The 16632-nt window shown below is 40.5% G+C and overlaps 1 protein-coding gene across 4 annotated transcripts in view; it reads left to right on the top strand.

The window, feature by feature from the left end:
- Nucleotides 1-4258: 4258 nt before the first annotated feature.
- CAV1 (caveolin 1) overlaps nucleotides 4259-16632 on the top strand; it is a 32680-nt gene continuing 20306 nt past the window's right edge. For 2 of the 4 annotated variants that reach the window (XM_010947628.3, XM_010947630.3), the window contains exons 1-2: nucleotides 4259-4416; nucleotides 5832-5999. In XM_010947628.3, coding sequence (XP_010945930.1) covers nucleotides 4387-4416; nucleotides 5832-5999 — 198 coding nt within the window. In that variant the 5' untranslated portion in view covers nucleotides 4259-4386. Of the gene's footprint in view, nucleotides 4417-4617; nucleotides 5160-5243; nucleotides 5414-5831; nucleotides 6000-16632 lie in introns of those variants that run through there. The other 2 variants (XM_010947631.3, XM_010947632.3) reach the window with 2 other exon arrangements.

Genomic DNA, 16632 nt, shown 5'->3' with positions numbered 1-16632 from the left:
CCACGGCAGGACATTTATTCTGTTCTTTACACCACATTTGCCATGGGAGGCTCTGTTGTGCTGCATCAGATCTGCCCCATCAGATTCATCAGACTTGCACAGAGCCCCAAGAAAAGGACAGAAGTAGCAAAAAGTGTCTCTAGCCCTAAGGGTCATACTGAATGAAGAGATTGTAGCAGTGTCCTGAATGGACCGATGACTGAGAACAGACAGGATGATGTACCTATCAGCAGATCCAAATGTACAACTAAGGAAGAGACTCTCCTCCACAGATCCACACCAAGATTCCTTGGCAGTAAGCCCCTTGAATTCAGATGCAATAAAACCTCAAAAAAATGGAAGAAACTAGAAATTAATTGAGATAAAGTTTCTGCCACCTGAAGGAATGGGGGTTTAGAAAAGAAATTAAATAGAAGAAGTTACATCTCACAAGGGACTTCAATAGTATCCATGTTTTCTACTTAAAAATTTTTGATGCAAACCAGACAAAACAAAATTATTTGATTGAGCTGATGGTAGGTGTTCATTGCACTATTTGGTATATCTTAAATGTTTGAACTATTTTACAATAAAAATACTGTAAAAGACAATACATTTATTCCAATCCTGAATCTGCAGATTGACATTTACTTCCTTTATCCTTGCATCTGTTATGATTTAGGCAGTATCCTCTGTGCCTTATATGCATCATCTCATTGAATGGTCACAGCACCCCTCTTAGATAGATGCCAATTGTATTTTTCATTTTACAAAGAAAGAAAGTAAAGTTAATTTAAAGAAACGGTATGAAAAGAATATTTCCTTAGCCACCTTGGTCAGAAAGATTTTTAAGACTTAGAAATAGTTGTTTGTCTTTTTTTAAAGAAAATAAATAGAAAAAAAATCATTTAAGAGAGTCAAAATGAAAAGACCTAAACTGAGAAAAATTCCAGTGAGGACTTTAAGCTAGAAAAGGGACAGGAAGGGACTGGGTGATAGGCAAAGTTTTCCTCTAGAAAGCCATTTCTTTCCTTGTATAAAATGGGAGGTATAGAAGAAGATATGGGCAGGTATGGGAGGAAGGCCTGAATGGGATCTGGAGGATGGGGGCGATTAGCAGAAAGTATGCAAGGTAGTGGTGGTGAAAACAGGGTAAATACTCAGCTGAAGCATAGACCGTAAAAATACTGACATTTATGTACTTTTATATAAATAGTCACTGCTCTAAAATGCACTCCCTCCCCTCTTGTCCTTCTCCCAGGAGCCCCTAACCTCCCAATAAGCCAGCAGCTAGCCAGCAGAATTCTAAGGCACAGCTCCAGAGTTGTGACCCAAACCTGGAATGACTCTGACTGCTTGGTGGTTCTGCCATACTGGTTATTAAATTGTTTTTCTTTTTTAATTTATGTATATATTTTTATTGAAGTAGAGTCATTTTACAATGTTATGTAAATTGTATTTATATCACACCTAATAATAACATCTATTATAATCCAACATATACTTCCTTTTTTGAACTTGTCTACAAAACTTGGCAAATTTGAGCAGTCTCAACCTTCTGAGTGCTGGGAAAGCTGGGAAAGATGACAGATGCTAAAAACTCTCATATCATTATAAGTTGTCAAACCTTAGACTCCTAATCCTGGAGTAAGATTTAGATGAAGCCAACTGAGAGTATGAAGAGAACCTAGGGTGGTGGGGATGGGAAGATGAAGCTATGCTGGGGGTCAAGGAGCCTAGAGAAGGAGATGAGATGCAAAAGGCAATGAACTTCACAGTCTTGCCTTGAGCAGGCCCTCACTACACTACTACACTACTTAAGAATCCCATGCCCCATAAGTTAACAGGTGCTATAGTTATTTATCAACTTTAAAATGTTTCATTGCCCTATAAAACTCCTTAAAAACAAACCATTTTCATGTATTTAAACTTCAGTTGACTTATTTCAAAGATGGCTGGTCTGATGATCTGTGTCCCTTTTAGCTCTATATTTTTAGTAACATATAATACATGAGCTGATCTTTAAGGCTGCTTCTTTAAAAAAAAAAAAAGAAAGAAAATAGAGGGCAAATGAGTTGCCATCTACCCTTTAGTAAATGATTTGGAGAAGTTATTAACTTGCCTCTAAACCTAAACCTAAAGTTATCTGTGTGGGCATCAAAGAAAAAATATATATATATATTTTATATCATCTATTAATTTCAAAATTTGTACTCTACTAACAATGTTCTACTTCATCTTTTCTTTATATCTTAGAAAGCTGGATGGAGCCTCTTAACCAAATCAGCTATTATAACCAGAATAAGATCTGTTTCTCTTTGTTACCAGCTTCTTGTTGGGGCAGGTTAATGAAGAGTTTGTGGTTTTTCCTCTCATTAGAAATCCATTTTGGCATTGACAACACTTCACTGATCATTATGATTCTGGGTGCTGCCACTGACTTTGGGGTGGACTTCCCCAGTGAGGCTGCTTTCCCTCCTTTGAGTGCTAGTTAAGCATTCACTCACAGGCCTCCCCACAAAGTCCATTCCTTGCTGGAATGCAGGACATGCTGTCTCCCTGTTCCTGTTGACTTTTTTTCACAGTCAAGATTACTCATCGCAGCTGAAGACTGAATAACAATAGATGGGAAACAGCTTCCACATTTTTCCATAGAACATAACCCAACTGCTTTGCAGCCAACATTTATGAAGGAAGTGTTAGAGAAGAGGCAATCTTTCAGCAATCATCAGAGGTAGACTAGGCACTACACACACATTAAGCCTGACACCACCCTTTTTGAGAATATCGTGTTTGTTAACATGCAATCTGTTCAAAACATTTAGAAATGCAATTTACCAAAAGTAAAATTAAGAAAACCCAACTTTGGTAAGATCTTTAGTATTCTAACAATGACTATCCAGCATAATTAAAGCTATGTCAACATTTGTAACCTTTTCCCTGCCATATAATTGAAATTGATCTTTACTTCAAAAATTGTATTGCCTTTTTGCTGTCAACAAATACAAAAGCCTGTGCTTTGTCATTCTCTTATATGTCTTGTCTTATCTCCACCTAGATAATCAATTCTAAGAGTTTTATCCTCTGTTTCCTTCTCCTCTTCCTTTTGTAGCCATCCCCATGTTCCCTTAGACAGCCAGTATTTTTAATGTATCCTGTGCCCTTTCAGGTATATTCCCAGCTTTTTAAAGTCATAATTTGACTTTTGATTGCACTTGGTACCTAATATAAAATGCCCTTTCCATTTTTGGATAGTGAATTTCCTTATCATTGCCCCAAAGTAAAATGACAGATAATTGCTCAATTCATCTTGTGAATTTGCTTATGAGCTTAGTTTATAATAAGATAAAGAGAGAAGCCCCCAATTTAGGAATGGATAAAATATTTTAATTGCTAATAACTTTTAAAAAATTCTAATCAATTACTAGAAAAACTAAGTCTCCTCTAATTCCCAGCTGAGCATATTTTTTAAAATGAATCTTCTCTGGTAACCTTGAAACTCCAATTAACTATTTGTACAATTGTAAATTTTTTACATATTTTGTAAATATGGCATAACCTGTTGACACAAATTTCCTTTGTTCCAGAAAAAAATCAGTAATAAAATTACAGAAAAGTTAAACACTTGTATTTTTTATTTCAAAGCATTTGAGAGACATTTCAGGAGCAGCTGGGAAACGTTAAATTCTGCATGCCTGCTTACCTAAGTTTCCATCCACACAGACTAGATGTAAACCAGTGTCACCAAAAGCACACTACACTCAGGCAACCACAGATTCTTTCCGTGCGTATAGATTTGAAATGCACCTAAAGGTTTCCGGTCATTTTTCATCCCTTCCTCTGTGAAACAGAGAGATATCTGTGCCTTAGGCAGCTATCGAAAGTAGGCGATGGGAAGAAACGGCTTAGAATGGGGCAGAATTCTTTCTGAAGCTCGGATGCCCATACTGGGCATCTCTGCAGGCGCGTCGATTCCCTACACTCCCAACCCTGGTGGGATGATGCACTACGAAAACATTCGCTCTCCCCAGGACGCCTCATAGTGGCTTATAGCTGGGAAAATGTTGCCCCAGGTTTAAAATATCTGCCTAAGCGGCCCAGCGCGGGTGAAATGCTTTCTCATTGCTCTTTGCTCCCTGCGGGCGCTCCCCGCCCTCTGCTGCCAGAACCTTGGGGATGTGCCTAGACCCGGCACAGCGCACATCCCGGCCAACCGCGAGCAGAACAAACCCTTGGCGGACAGCCAGGAGGCTCCCTCCCAGCCGCCGCCCCCCCACCCCCGCCACCCTACCCCCGCCAAAGCCTTTTTTTTCCCCCTTCATACAATACAAGATCTTCCTTCCTCAGTTCCCTTAAATCACAGCCCAGGGAAATCTCCTCAGAGCCTTCATCCAGCCACGGGCCAGAATGTCGGGGGGCAAATACGTAGACTCAGAGGTAGGCTTGGGTGAATGCGCTCGGGGCTCAGGGGTGCTCAAGGAGTGCTGCTTCTGCTATCTCCCACTCCAAATATTCCGAGTGCTTTGCTTGCCCCAACCCTCTCTCGACTCGGAGCACCCCTCTCGAGCTGGCACTGCTGAGTGGGCCTGGGCGGGGAGGGATGTGTGTACTGGGCGGGGATGGGGGGCGGCTATGAAGAGAAGGCAGGAATGTTTTCTATTTTCCTATTAGGAAGAGGGCCAAGGGAGCCCCTAAGCTAGAGCGGCGGGAAAGGTGGTCGTCGTGATAACGAAGTTGGGTATGCCGGACCGTTTCTGAATGGCTCAGGGGTGCTGCCTTATTGCGGGACCCCCACCGTCAGGCCCCTGCCTGCTAGGAGGCGGAGAGCCAGAGCGCAGGGAGGGAGCTCATTCACTCGCAGTCCTGGGGACAGTCCCCATGACTCCCCGACAGGCGCCTGGACCCGCTGGCTGGAGCGGCGGCGCGCGTCATGTTTGCACTTTCCAAAGCTCTTGGGCCACCTCAAGAACTCTCTTGCATATCGGCGCCTGGCAGGGCTGTTTTGAGAGGGGCGGACTTCCCCTCCCCCTAGTTACCACCACCACCACCCCTCCCAACCACCTCCCGGCGCTCGGGCTCCGCCTGGGTGTGGAGACCTCGTTTTCCCAAACGCAGCCGCCGTTCAGCGACCGGCCGGCAGCCTGGGAGTGACCTGAGTGTGGGTCGGGGGAGTTGTGCAGGTAAGATACCGTTCTAGAGAGTTTAGGGGGTCTGACACTTGGCTCGGCCCAAAGATGGAGGATGCAGGACTGGAGCTGTGGAGGGACAGAGAGGCCAGAGGGAGGGTAGGGTACGCGGGCAGGTGAAGGAAGATGCGACCAGGAAGCAATGAAAATGGGGACACTTCATGGGTTGGCGTGTTCAAGCTGGATCTTAAGGATGAAGCTAGAAGTGATTATGAAGAGAAAGAAAATGGGAGCCAGGATGGAAGCAGGTAACGCGATCGGGGCAAGGGTGCCGTGGCAGAAAGACGCGCTAGAGAGAAGTCAGAAGTTGGGTCCCCTTTCCTGCGGGGGTCTCCGCGGGGTGCCGCGGGCTGGGAGTGCACGGGGCTGGGGCCAGGGCGGACCGCGCAGCGGGGTTTGCCCTGACCCCTGGCGGCGGCGGGCGGGGGAGGCAGGGGCTCCCTGCCTGGTACCGAGGGGTGTGGTGTCCTCTCCTCGATTCTCTTAAAAAGCTTGCGGCGCCTAGGAGTTTACTGTGCGCGGAGCCACCGCTTCCGAAGCGGTTAGTTCGATTTTGAGCCTTGTGGTTTGCCCCGCTGCCAGGCTGACTTTTCTGATTTTTCTTTTTTAAATTTTCTTCCCACTGCTGGTTCCACCCTCCCCCTCCTGGCCGTCCGCCTTCCCCAGGGACATCTCTACACTGTTCCCATCCGGGAACAGGGCAACATCTACAAGCCCAACAACAAGGCCATGGCAGACGAGATGAACGAGGAGAAGCAAGTGTACGACGCGCACACCAAGGAGATTGACCTGGTCAACCGCGACCCCAAGCATCTCAACGACGACGTGGTCAAGGTAAGATGAGGTGGCCAGCAAGGAAGGCATGTGCCTCGAGGAGACGCTGTCAGGGCGGGAACAGCTCTCTGTCTGGCCAGCTGCCTGTGTATCTTTCTCTATCTTTGCCACACATCATTTTCTAGGCTTGATATCAAGTGCGGGGAAACTCCCGTGGTTGTCAGAAATGTCACATCTCCCCTCCGACCTCCTGCCAGTTAGTTTAGCTGGAATTTAGCTAACTTGAGTTTTGTAGGAATTCATATAACTGCGCCTTCTCCTGGCAAATGAACTTACAGATCTCAGCAACAGACCCGCACTCCTAGGGAGAGTGAGATGTTTACGCGCAAGGTCACCCTCTCTCCGTTTTCACCCTCTCTCCATCTAGCGAAGGGTGGTGCCCCACTGAACACAGAATTAAAGCAGTGAGATCATTTTGTAACGTCTTAGGCCAAAAGTGGCAACCAGAATACCAAGTGGGCAGGTTCCCCCAGCTAAAATGAAGATATTCTGAAATGATTTTGTTAAAAATAATAAAGTGGGTGTAAATGCTTCTGACTAAAAATGAAATATATGTGTATATAACAGAATATAACATTTAATTTTATGTGAAGGGTATTTTAACTGGAAAAGCATGGCACTTGATGTACACAGCTAAGCATATTTACACAACCACAAATAATATGTGCCTCTTGACTTCTCCTATAGACCTTTAGTTAGGTGTGGGAAGTTGCTTCTTTAGTGACTAACTGGGTCAGCCTTCCCTGAGCTAATGGGATATTCAGGTTGGAGTTCCTTTTTATACTTTCAGGATATGCTTGGTGAGATTAAAAACAATAACCCATTAATTGAATGGGTTATTGGCTAAACGTAGATCTGACTGGGTGGTCAGTTTTTTAATTATCATTATATTATTCAACTTTGACCCTTATAGCAAATCTCATCAAAAGAATGTGTTGTTTGAACCCATCTTGATTGGGAAATCATAGGCCTGAGCCAATTTTAGCCGAGAGTTTTCTTTCAGGAACCAGGAAGGCCAAGGGAATTCCTAGTTTGGAAGATTACAGTGTAAAGACCCCCCCAGAGCAGCCAATGGGGTGGATGAACAGTTTCCACCCACCCAGCCTTCTATCTGGGATGGGAAGGGCTATAGTTCAGAGACTGTTCACATTTGAATAATTGCATAGTATATTTCAAAGAGGGGAACAGCTTAATCTGTAACTGGAAGGAAAATGTAACTGTCAGAATTGACTTTCTTGGCTTACTGGTGGAAGAAAAAGGAAAACTGGGGCATTAGGAAGCTTTTCTACTAGCCAGATTATGGAATATTTAAAAGCAGAAGCAAAAACAAAAGTAGCTTATAAAGTAGAAATTAGAATTGCTAAAAACTATTTACTAAAAACATTACAGAAGGAAAGGGCATTTTTGCTTTTTTCCTCTTCTCATGTAGCCTTGGACAAGAAGGAGAGGTGCCAGGAAAAGAGGCAGATTTCAGAAAGGCCTAGCTTCATTGGAGCCTCCCTGTTGTTCCACTGCAGTGTGAGTGGGATTCCTGGAGCAAGCGAACCTCCTGAAATGAGTCAGAGAGGCCGGCAGTGTGGATGTGGGTCTCCACACAGAGCATGACTAAGTTAAGAAAGAAAGGCCTCACTGGGAAAAGAGACTTCAACACAGTTGGAAAAAAGGCATAACAGGCTTAGTGGAAATAGCAGTTTACAAAATAGCATTTCAAAGAGCAAGTGTGGGGAGCCTCATATTAGAGAAATTAAAAGGAAGAGTTAGAGCAAGCTCCTGCTGGCCTAGAGAAAGCAAACCCCACCCACTTGCTCATAGAAATAACTGTGAGCAAAACAAGACAGTTAGAGAGAAAAATCCACATTGAGAAGAGTTTGGTAGGCCCATTTACTCAGATGTCTCACCTAGGAAGGCCTTCAAAGAATGCCCTGCAGAGAGAGACTGAAAGAACACCATCTACCAGTAGGGCCAGGAAAAGAGGCCTAGACCCAATCAAGTGTACACTCCTATTTTATTTTATTCTTTTTCCTATTAATTTTTTTTCCTTTGAGTCTAAGCTCAAACATAATGATAAAAACAAGGATGATCTCTATGATCTCTCCATGTTACCATGACAGTAAATAAATTTCACTAAATTTTACTTTTGACAACATAGACTTCTTAAAATCATAAAGACATCCAAAGCTTCACTGTCAAGGCATGGTAGCTTAAAACTTAATAAAGAAGCAGTGGCCAACTGAATCTACTGCTAAAGGTACCAAATCAGGTAAAGAAAGGTCTGTTCAAAAACTAAGCAGCTCTGTAAAAGCTGCCAATTCTGTCCAAGTCTATATATAGTTACTAGCCATTTGTGGCTATTTCAATTTAAATTCCAAGGAATTAACATTAAATACAATTTAAAACACAATTCCTTGGTCATACTACATTTTGAGTTCCCAACACATAAGGCTAGTAGCTATCGTATTGGACAGCATAGATATGGAACATTTCCACCATCACAGAAGTTAACATTGGACAGCGCCAGACTGAGTGTTCATTCTCTTCATATTAAAAAGTCCCCATACCAAATTTAGAAATTTGTAGATGGGGAAGAAATGAAACACTGATGTAAGTGTGAGGAGCAGCATCGTGTATCTGCACAGTATCCTTTTAGTCCCTTAAAACAGCTATTTAGGGTGGGAAAGAAAACTTAGAAGCTGAATGTGCCACGAATTTATATTTCAAGAAAATGGAGTATTATCACATATTCCACTAGTGATAATGACATAAATTAGACTATACGATTTAGTTCCAATAAAGTTGGTTTCCTATTTTACTGAAAGTTTGCTGTACCATACTATGAGATGTCTGTATAGACATTTATCCAAAAAAAGAGTAGGTTATGAATGCTTTTTAAAATTTCCTCTAATTAAAATGGTCATAACTTCAGACTTTTCGTTCTTCCTCTGAGATTTCTGTTTTCTTCTTATGTTCACATTTTCATTCATATGTTTATGTACCATTTGGATTTTTTAAATAAAGAAAATGGCTTCTAATTTATTATTCTGATATCACATTAGCCATCAATTTATTTATTAAACTCTTATTATATGCTAGACTAGACATTGTGCTATGTACTACAAAGGATAATTCCTAAAATAAGCCCTAGCAAACACACAGATTAGAGTTAGTGCAGACACGATGCATAAAGATTAAAAGTTTTTAAAATATGCACACACATAATATCCCAACAGTAAGTCGCAGCCAAATGGTAACCAATCGGTCCTTTTTTGCTTTGACTGCCAGGTAACATATAACTACATTTTTATAAGTTTCATTAACCCATGTTACTTATTCTTTCCCACATATGTTTTGAGTTTTCACTTTCTTTTTCAATTGGCATGCTATTTTATGTTGTCTCTATTGTAAGCCTTCTAATTATCATTCTGAGAATAGGCCGAATATATACCATAATAAAAGTAAGTAGTATTGCATATTGTTTCATAAAAAGATTTTTAAAGTGAGTCATATTAATTATCTTGATTTTGGTAATCATTCTATAATATGGATATATATCAAGTCACCACATTATACACTTTCAATATTATATTCATCAATTATTCCTCAAAAGACTTTTTAAAAAAATGAATGGTACTACGTAAGTAAGAAAATGAACAAATTTATCACTACTAAATTTCTTTCTGCCCCTGTGTCATCTCTCTCCCCTTCTTTCCATCCCCAGGCAAACACTGATATTAGAAGTTACTAAGAATTTTATATAAATAAAAGTGTATTCTTAAAAAAAAAAAAGTGAATGATAATGATAGTAAGTGTTAGGAAGACCCTGCTGTGAATAGGCAATAGGATGAGAGAAGAAGAATGCTTTATAAATTGGAGAAGGGCATAAAGGAGCTGCAATCTGAATTGGGTCATAATGGACATATGGAATGCAAATTACTCAGAAAAGTACAGGAGGACATTCTAAATGAGCAAGGCATGGAGATGTGAATGTCTCACACAGGGCATAAGTCTGGAAAGTTTAGTAGCCCATTTTGATTGAAATTAGGGTTCATGTGGCAGAGTGGTAGAACATAAACATGAAAAGACTGATCATGGCCAGATGATAGAGTGCTGAATCCAATACTCTTGGTAAGTTTGGACTTTATCATGTCAGTAGTGAGAAGCCAGGAAGACTTCAATCTTGGCATGACATGATGGAGGTGGGCTTTTTGGAAGATGACTGGTTAAGGTACAGGATGTAATAAAAGGTAGCCAGTCCGGATGAGCAGCAAACAGTTAACAATGTAATTGCAATATGGTCCAGATATGAAATGAGGACAGTATATAGCGGCCATATAAACACAAAATGACAGAATTTCAGAATTGGAAGGAAATGGAATGGTTACCAGGCTAAATTCAAATTCCTCTTTTTTAATATTAAGAGAAGTTTAAAGTTTAAATTTTTATCCAAGTTTTCACATGTTTACTGTCCAAAACAGGTATTTTGAAATATATCATAAGGTAAGAATAGACAAGATTTTCACATACTATTGTCATGAGAGGAGAAATGAGACGGTTCTGAGGTTAGCTCTGAGACAAATCAGGACATCTGAGAGGAGAGCTTTATTGAAAATAAAAATATGCATTTGTAATTTTATTTTCTAAAAGTTGAATGTAATGATTCTTAAATACACACAAATACAAAATTTTCTTTAGTGTCTTTAGTGGTTAAGAAAATGGCATGCACATGAAATCAAATCAGTTTTGGTTTCAAAATAACAGCCTAATGTTGCCATGATCCCTCTCAATTATAAAGCATTCTAGAGCAGTTAGTGATTAATATCAATATAATAGTGATTTTAAATTTTATGTTTGCCTGATATACTTACAATTAAAGCATAGGAATTAAAAGATCAGATTATCCCAAAGTACTAAGCACCACGTTAATATTTCTTTCTGTTGGAATTGGTATTGATTTTGCTTGGTTAGGAGACAACGTCACAAGACTGTGATTGATATTCTGCCACGAGATCATGCATGGAATTTAGAATCCCCAGGTTGTAAAAGAGCACTAGGGTCATGTTTGGTGGGAAATTATTCTCACATTACTGAGCAAATAACAATATTAAAATGGGGACATTATTCATTCTTAAGTGTCTGAAACACTTTCAAGTTCAGTCAACAATGATATACATTTTAAATGCTTATTAAAAGAAGATGTTTTGTTTTTCTCCATCTCCTAATCGTGATCAAGAAATATTGACGAATTAGCTCAACTTTGGTTCTAACTGAATAAAATTTCATATTACTTATTAAAATTTAAGATGACATATAGCAAATTTTCTTAAATTATGAAAACGTTCATGATGCGGGTTATTCCTCTAATTAACAGCAGTATTGGCTACATTTTAAAGGGGCTTAAAGAACAGCTGCAACAGTAAATGGCATCTGGAAAGTCCAATAATTTCAAAAACCACCTGCTAATGCATCCTGCCCACTCAAGTCCATAAAATAACAGACAATTTCACATTCCCAATGAAACTGCTTTTTAGTTTGCCCTCCTTTTACATAAGCAATTCTCTATGATGAAATGTCCACAGAGAGCTGGCCCCTAGGAAAACAGGGCTGTGTGCATTGACCTATGGGGTTCTGGGCCCATTCATGATCCTCTTGGCCATGTTTGCAATGGGGAAAGGGAGGATTGCTATTTTCATACAAAGATGGTTTAGGCCGAGAAACACACACTCTTCTTCCATGCTCTGGACCTTGTGTATATATTTTCCAAGTTACTGTACACTAAGGCCCTGGAGAAAAAGATTTGCATACTATACTTATTTAAAAGAAGTTTTCTGAAAAAGAAACCCTCAGCCCCTGGAAATGTGCTTAGCCACAGATGCTCAGACGCACCCTGACGGAGTGGAAGGAATGTTGTCCAAGAAAAGAAATTTTTACAAGTTTTGTAACTTTATTTTTTAAAACTTGAGATTCTTAAATATATTGACACAAAATTATTTTCCTTTAAAAATCAAGAAAAGACATGCACACAGTAATCAGACCCATTTTGGTTTCAACATAAAGACCTAATGCTTTCATGATCTCTTTCAACTGCAAAGTATCTAGTCCCAATAGTGTGAGACTGGACACAAGGCAAGGAGAGAGAAGGATGTCAGGGCAACAGAGTTCTCTTCCTCAGTAGTCCCTGAGAGTGGGGCTTATAATATAAACAAGGAGCAAACTCGTTTGGCTAATAAAAGCTAATAAACACTAGCCCTAAAAATATTTTGGGCAAGCTATTTCATATTTCTGTATTTCAGTTTCTCTAACTATAAAGAAAAGAATGAGAGTCACTCTCATATAATAGTATTCCTTTATGCAAGTTCATTCATCTTTCAGTTAATGACTATTATGTCTACTATCATGTGTTGGCCACTGCTATATGGAACACGATACATATTATGAGCACTGCTCACACAGAATTTATGGCTATCTCCTTACCTCTCTTCATGCAGTTTCCTTCAAAAATTTTTGCTGATTAAAGCCTTCACCTCATCTATAATGCCTTAAATTGTTCCTGAGCCAGTAAATAAGGTTTGGGGAAAATAAGGTGCATATATATTTTTAAACAATTTGCTCCTGTTTTGGTCCTATAAAAATTATAGTTAACTTATGGAAAATACTTCAGCTCTTTGCTAATATTCTCTCTTCCAATATTAGTGCTCAACTTTTAATCTTCCTATTGAAAATTTAAAATCAGCAAACTTTTTAAAACCTCATGGCCTCTTTACAAACCCAGGAGTGCTCTCATATTCACCTGGGCATCAGAATCATCAGAGGAATTTTTAAAAATACACATGCCTAAGCCCACTACAGATGTATTAAATTAGATTATCTAGGAATGGGGCCTAATCTAGGGCCTCAAAGCTCCCTAGATTGTGAAGTCAGGTTTAGAAATGATTGTATGCAAGGTTGACTTAAACCTGGATGGTTCTACCCCAAGAGAACAGGTGAGTCACATGTGTAGTTCTAGATGTTCTTCCTGCCAGAAGAATACTTGAAGGTCAGGCCAGTTTAAACTCTGCCACAGTTTTGAAACACCATAGAAGGTTCCCAAATCAACCTTCTTCATTGGTCCTTCATCCCTTGAGGCCACTTGGACTAACAGTCAACTGCAAGCTTAGAGCCTCAGGGTGACCTAGGAGTGGGGTGGTCATATATTCCAGGTTGTCCCATATGAACCAGTTAATGCTGGTCAGTGCTAACTATTACTAGTGTCCCTTTCATGCTCAGAAGTGTCCCACTTTGGAGGAAAATTTTATGGTTACAAATGGATTGACAATTTCCTTTCACTGATTCCTATACGCGGAATATATAGGAAGTCCCTACTTGCACTATTTTTTTTTATTAGCAAAATGGGCAAAATTTTCACATTCTAGGAATGTCATTCTTTTCTTTCCTTTCCAGTCTCCAGTGTCACCTCTCTCCTGCCCTTCATTGGGCCATCACGCTGCACTATAACTTGCAGGAGGTGCTCTTAAGTGTCAATCTACTCTACCCTCAGACCTTAGTTTCTTTCCTTACAATACAAGGTTAATGAAACTGACATCCCTCCATCACATATTTTGTTAACTACTCAATCAAAAATTAAAGTGTTTAAAATAGTTTTAACTATTTTTCAGTTAATCCAGGAAACATAAAATGGCATACTTTCACATAAGCCATTGTTTAGGGTGGGAGAAGTGTTTTTAATTTTGTCTTAAAGGAAATCTGCATGATCCATGTGCTGTGCAACTACCAAGGGAATTTAATTGGTGGAACAGATTTACAACTGCACAGAATACATATTTCCTGCCTCTCCTACACTGATATTTCAGATATAAAATACATTTTGTTTTCTTTATTGAACCTTGAGAAGATGCCTCTTGTTCATCATTCTTTCATGGCAGGGGAAGTACATATTCCTAAAGACACAACAGAGCTTCCCCTTAGCCATTGTTAGCCATTTATGTAAATTAAGAGCCAGGCATTTTTAATTTTGAGGAGGCTTAAATCAGTTTTGATGGTGTATATATGTGCTAAATATTTTATCTCATAACAATTTAAAATTAAAAATTTTTAAAAGTGTATTCAATATATAAACCTTTCTTGAGCCCAGCAAAATCATTTTAATACAGATGGACATTGATGGATTCTATGTAAAAAGATAAATTGTGTCTAGAGATTGCATTGAGTCATCTCACTGTTTGATGCAGGCATCAAACACAATTACATTTTCTCGTTTATAATGAATAACTGAAAAAGATGCTGATTTCTGAACCCAAGTGTTGAGAAAGTAGGAGACTGAGAGGAAAAGAAGCAAAGATAAAGAAAGAACCACAAGTCCCTTCTTTCTGCCCTGCCATCTACTCTGTGTTGGACAGGGCCTTTGGCACATGCCATCTCAGAGATCCCTATATCCATTGCTTAGCACAGTGCTGCCATGTTTGATGATATGATCAGGTTCAGGCAGTGCCTGAGTATTAACTTACAACTCCTGCCCCCAAGGGTTTAGAGTTTATCAGGAAAGCACACATGTAAACAATTCTGAGTGAGGTCATGTCACTTAGGGATGGGCCACAGGTGAGCACAAGGCAGAGAGTTCTCAATACTCTCCAAAGCTGAACACCATGCAGGTGCAGCAGGAAAGGGGTACCAGTAGAGGAAGCAACAGGAGCTAAGGTCCAGAAACCTGAGGGCACCTAGCCTGTTCTGCACAAGCAATAGATCAGTGTAGCCAGAGCAAGGGACACAAGCAAGGACCAGATCACCAGGGCCTTCTGTGCCCAGCCAAAACATTCATCCCTTTGTCGGCCACAGCAAACTACAGAGGTGTTTTTAGGCCAGGAAGTGACCTGATGAGGTATGACCTCTACTAAAAGAAAGGACTAACTTCAGTGTAAAGGAGCAAACCCAGGGGTGCCAGATGTGCGAGTGGGAGTGAAATAGGAAATGGAAGGCTTCCTCTAGCACTTTCTATATGCTAGCTCGACGGTACAGATTGTTTTATTTATTCCTCCAATGGCCCTTTGAGGAGGCTGCTATTATTCTCAATTATGTTCATTTGGCAGATAAGGAAATTCAGACCCATCCATTTGCTCAGGATTTCATAGGTAGGAAGTGGTAGAGTCAGAATTTGAACCCAGACAGTGATTCCTCAGGACCACGGTTCTTAACCATTGTGCTCTAGTGCCTCTCTGAAACAGACCATGATCCAAGCAGACAGTGTTGTCACCATAGTGAGGAAAGAGATGACTGTGTTCCCACAGTGAGTGGGCAGCATTTGGCCAGGGGGTTCCATGTGGTCTGTTTTGGGAGTGACAGGCTCGCAGTTCTAAAGTCAGACTTTAGATCCTGGTAGGTGGGTTGGGAAAAAAGGAGGAAGGACCAACGTAAAGACTAAGAAAAACACCTCAAGAAATATGCATGCTGGCTGAGCTCCCAACAAGGCAAGGAAAGTCAAATGTCAAAGATCAAAAGTCGGGTACACAGTGGGGATGTGTCCCGGTGATTACAAGTGAAACACACACTCAGAACCAGACAAGTTGCAATGCTGGCTTGTATTGGATCATGTGAGTCTTTAAAGAACCCTGACTGCCCAGGTTGGCCACAGCACCTGGGGCATGGCTGATCCTGCCTGGATGTGCGGGGAGGGGCAGGTGTGAGAAAATGAAGCAGGTCCTGACAGGCACTTTGCATTTAATAGCTTCATTTAAGGTTCTCAATTTGCCTGTTTGATTTCTACAGATATTCATGCCATTACAGCAATACGCTGTAAAAACAGGAAACAATTGAGAAAAATCCTAGTTTTGTGCTAGTGGAAAAAATGCATATTTAATACTCAAAGGAGTTTCTCTGAGACTTCCTCCCTAATAATTACATATTTGTTCTCAAAAACAAATACCAGAAGTAAGGAAAAGACTTGATAGTGCATTTTACAAGTCACCATTAATCTCTCAGAAGAACAACTAAAATGTTCCATCATCATGGTTCACTGTTTGCCTTTTCTATAATATTAGCAATAATAATATATGGCTGGAAATGGGCATACCAAAACATGCCAAGGAAATGGAACTGCATTCATTGGATTTCATCACCAATTATTTTGGATAGGTCAACAGAGCCCTCTTTCTCACTTGTTTTTGCATGTCACGATTTTTAGTAGGGAGAGAAATTGTTTGTCTAAAACAGTTAACAACCATCAGTTCACCAAGACATTTTGGGTAAACAGCTCTATTACTCTAGTTATAAAGGTAGAAATGAGAGTCATTCTCAGATAAGGTGCTTCACAGAAGGGCCATTTAGCAAATATTATTTAGCACTTACTCTGCATGAGGCAAAGAGCTGGGCATGCATCCTGGTGCACCAGAGCCTGCCTGAAAGAACCACAGCCATCTGCCTAGGCTCACCTTAGATATCTGGGCCTCTGTTAGCCTTCTCTGACTGGCCTCATCAGAATTGGTCGTCTCTTCTCTCAGTTCCCATCACATTTTGTTTCTGTTTCTATTTTAGCATGTCTCAAAGCCCTAAGTATTTTGCTTCTCTATCTCCCTGTCTCTCCCTGCCCTTCTCTTCCCACATCATGTGTGAGACCTTCAGATCAGAACAGTGGCCCCTGGTGGCCCCA

Source organism: Camelus bactrianus, chromosome 7 (genome assembly GCF_048773025.1).
Source record: "Camelus bactrianus isolate YW-2024 breed Bactrian camel chromosome 7, ASM4877302v1, whole genome shotgun sequence".
Lineage (NCBI taxonomy): Eukaryota > Metazoa > Chordata > Mammalia > Artiodactyla > Camelidae > Camelus > Camelus bactrianus.
The sequence above is the reverse complement of the archived record's forward strand: the minus strand, read 5'-3'. Positions and strand labels throughout refer to the sequence as shown.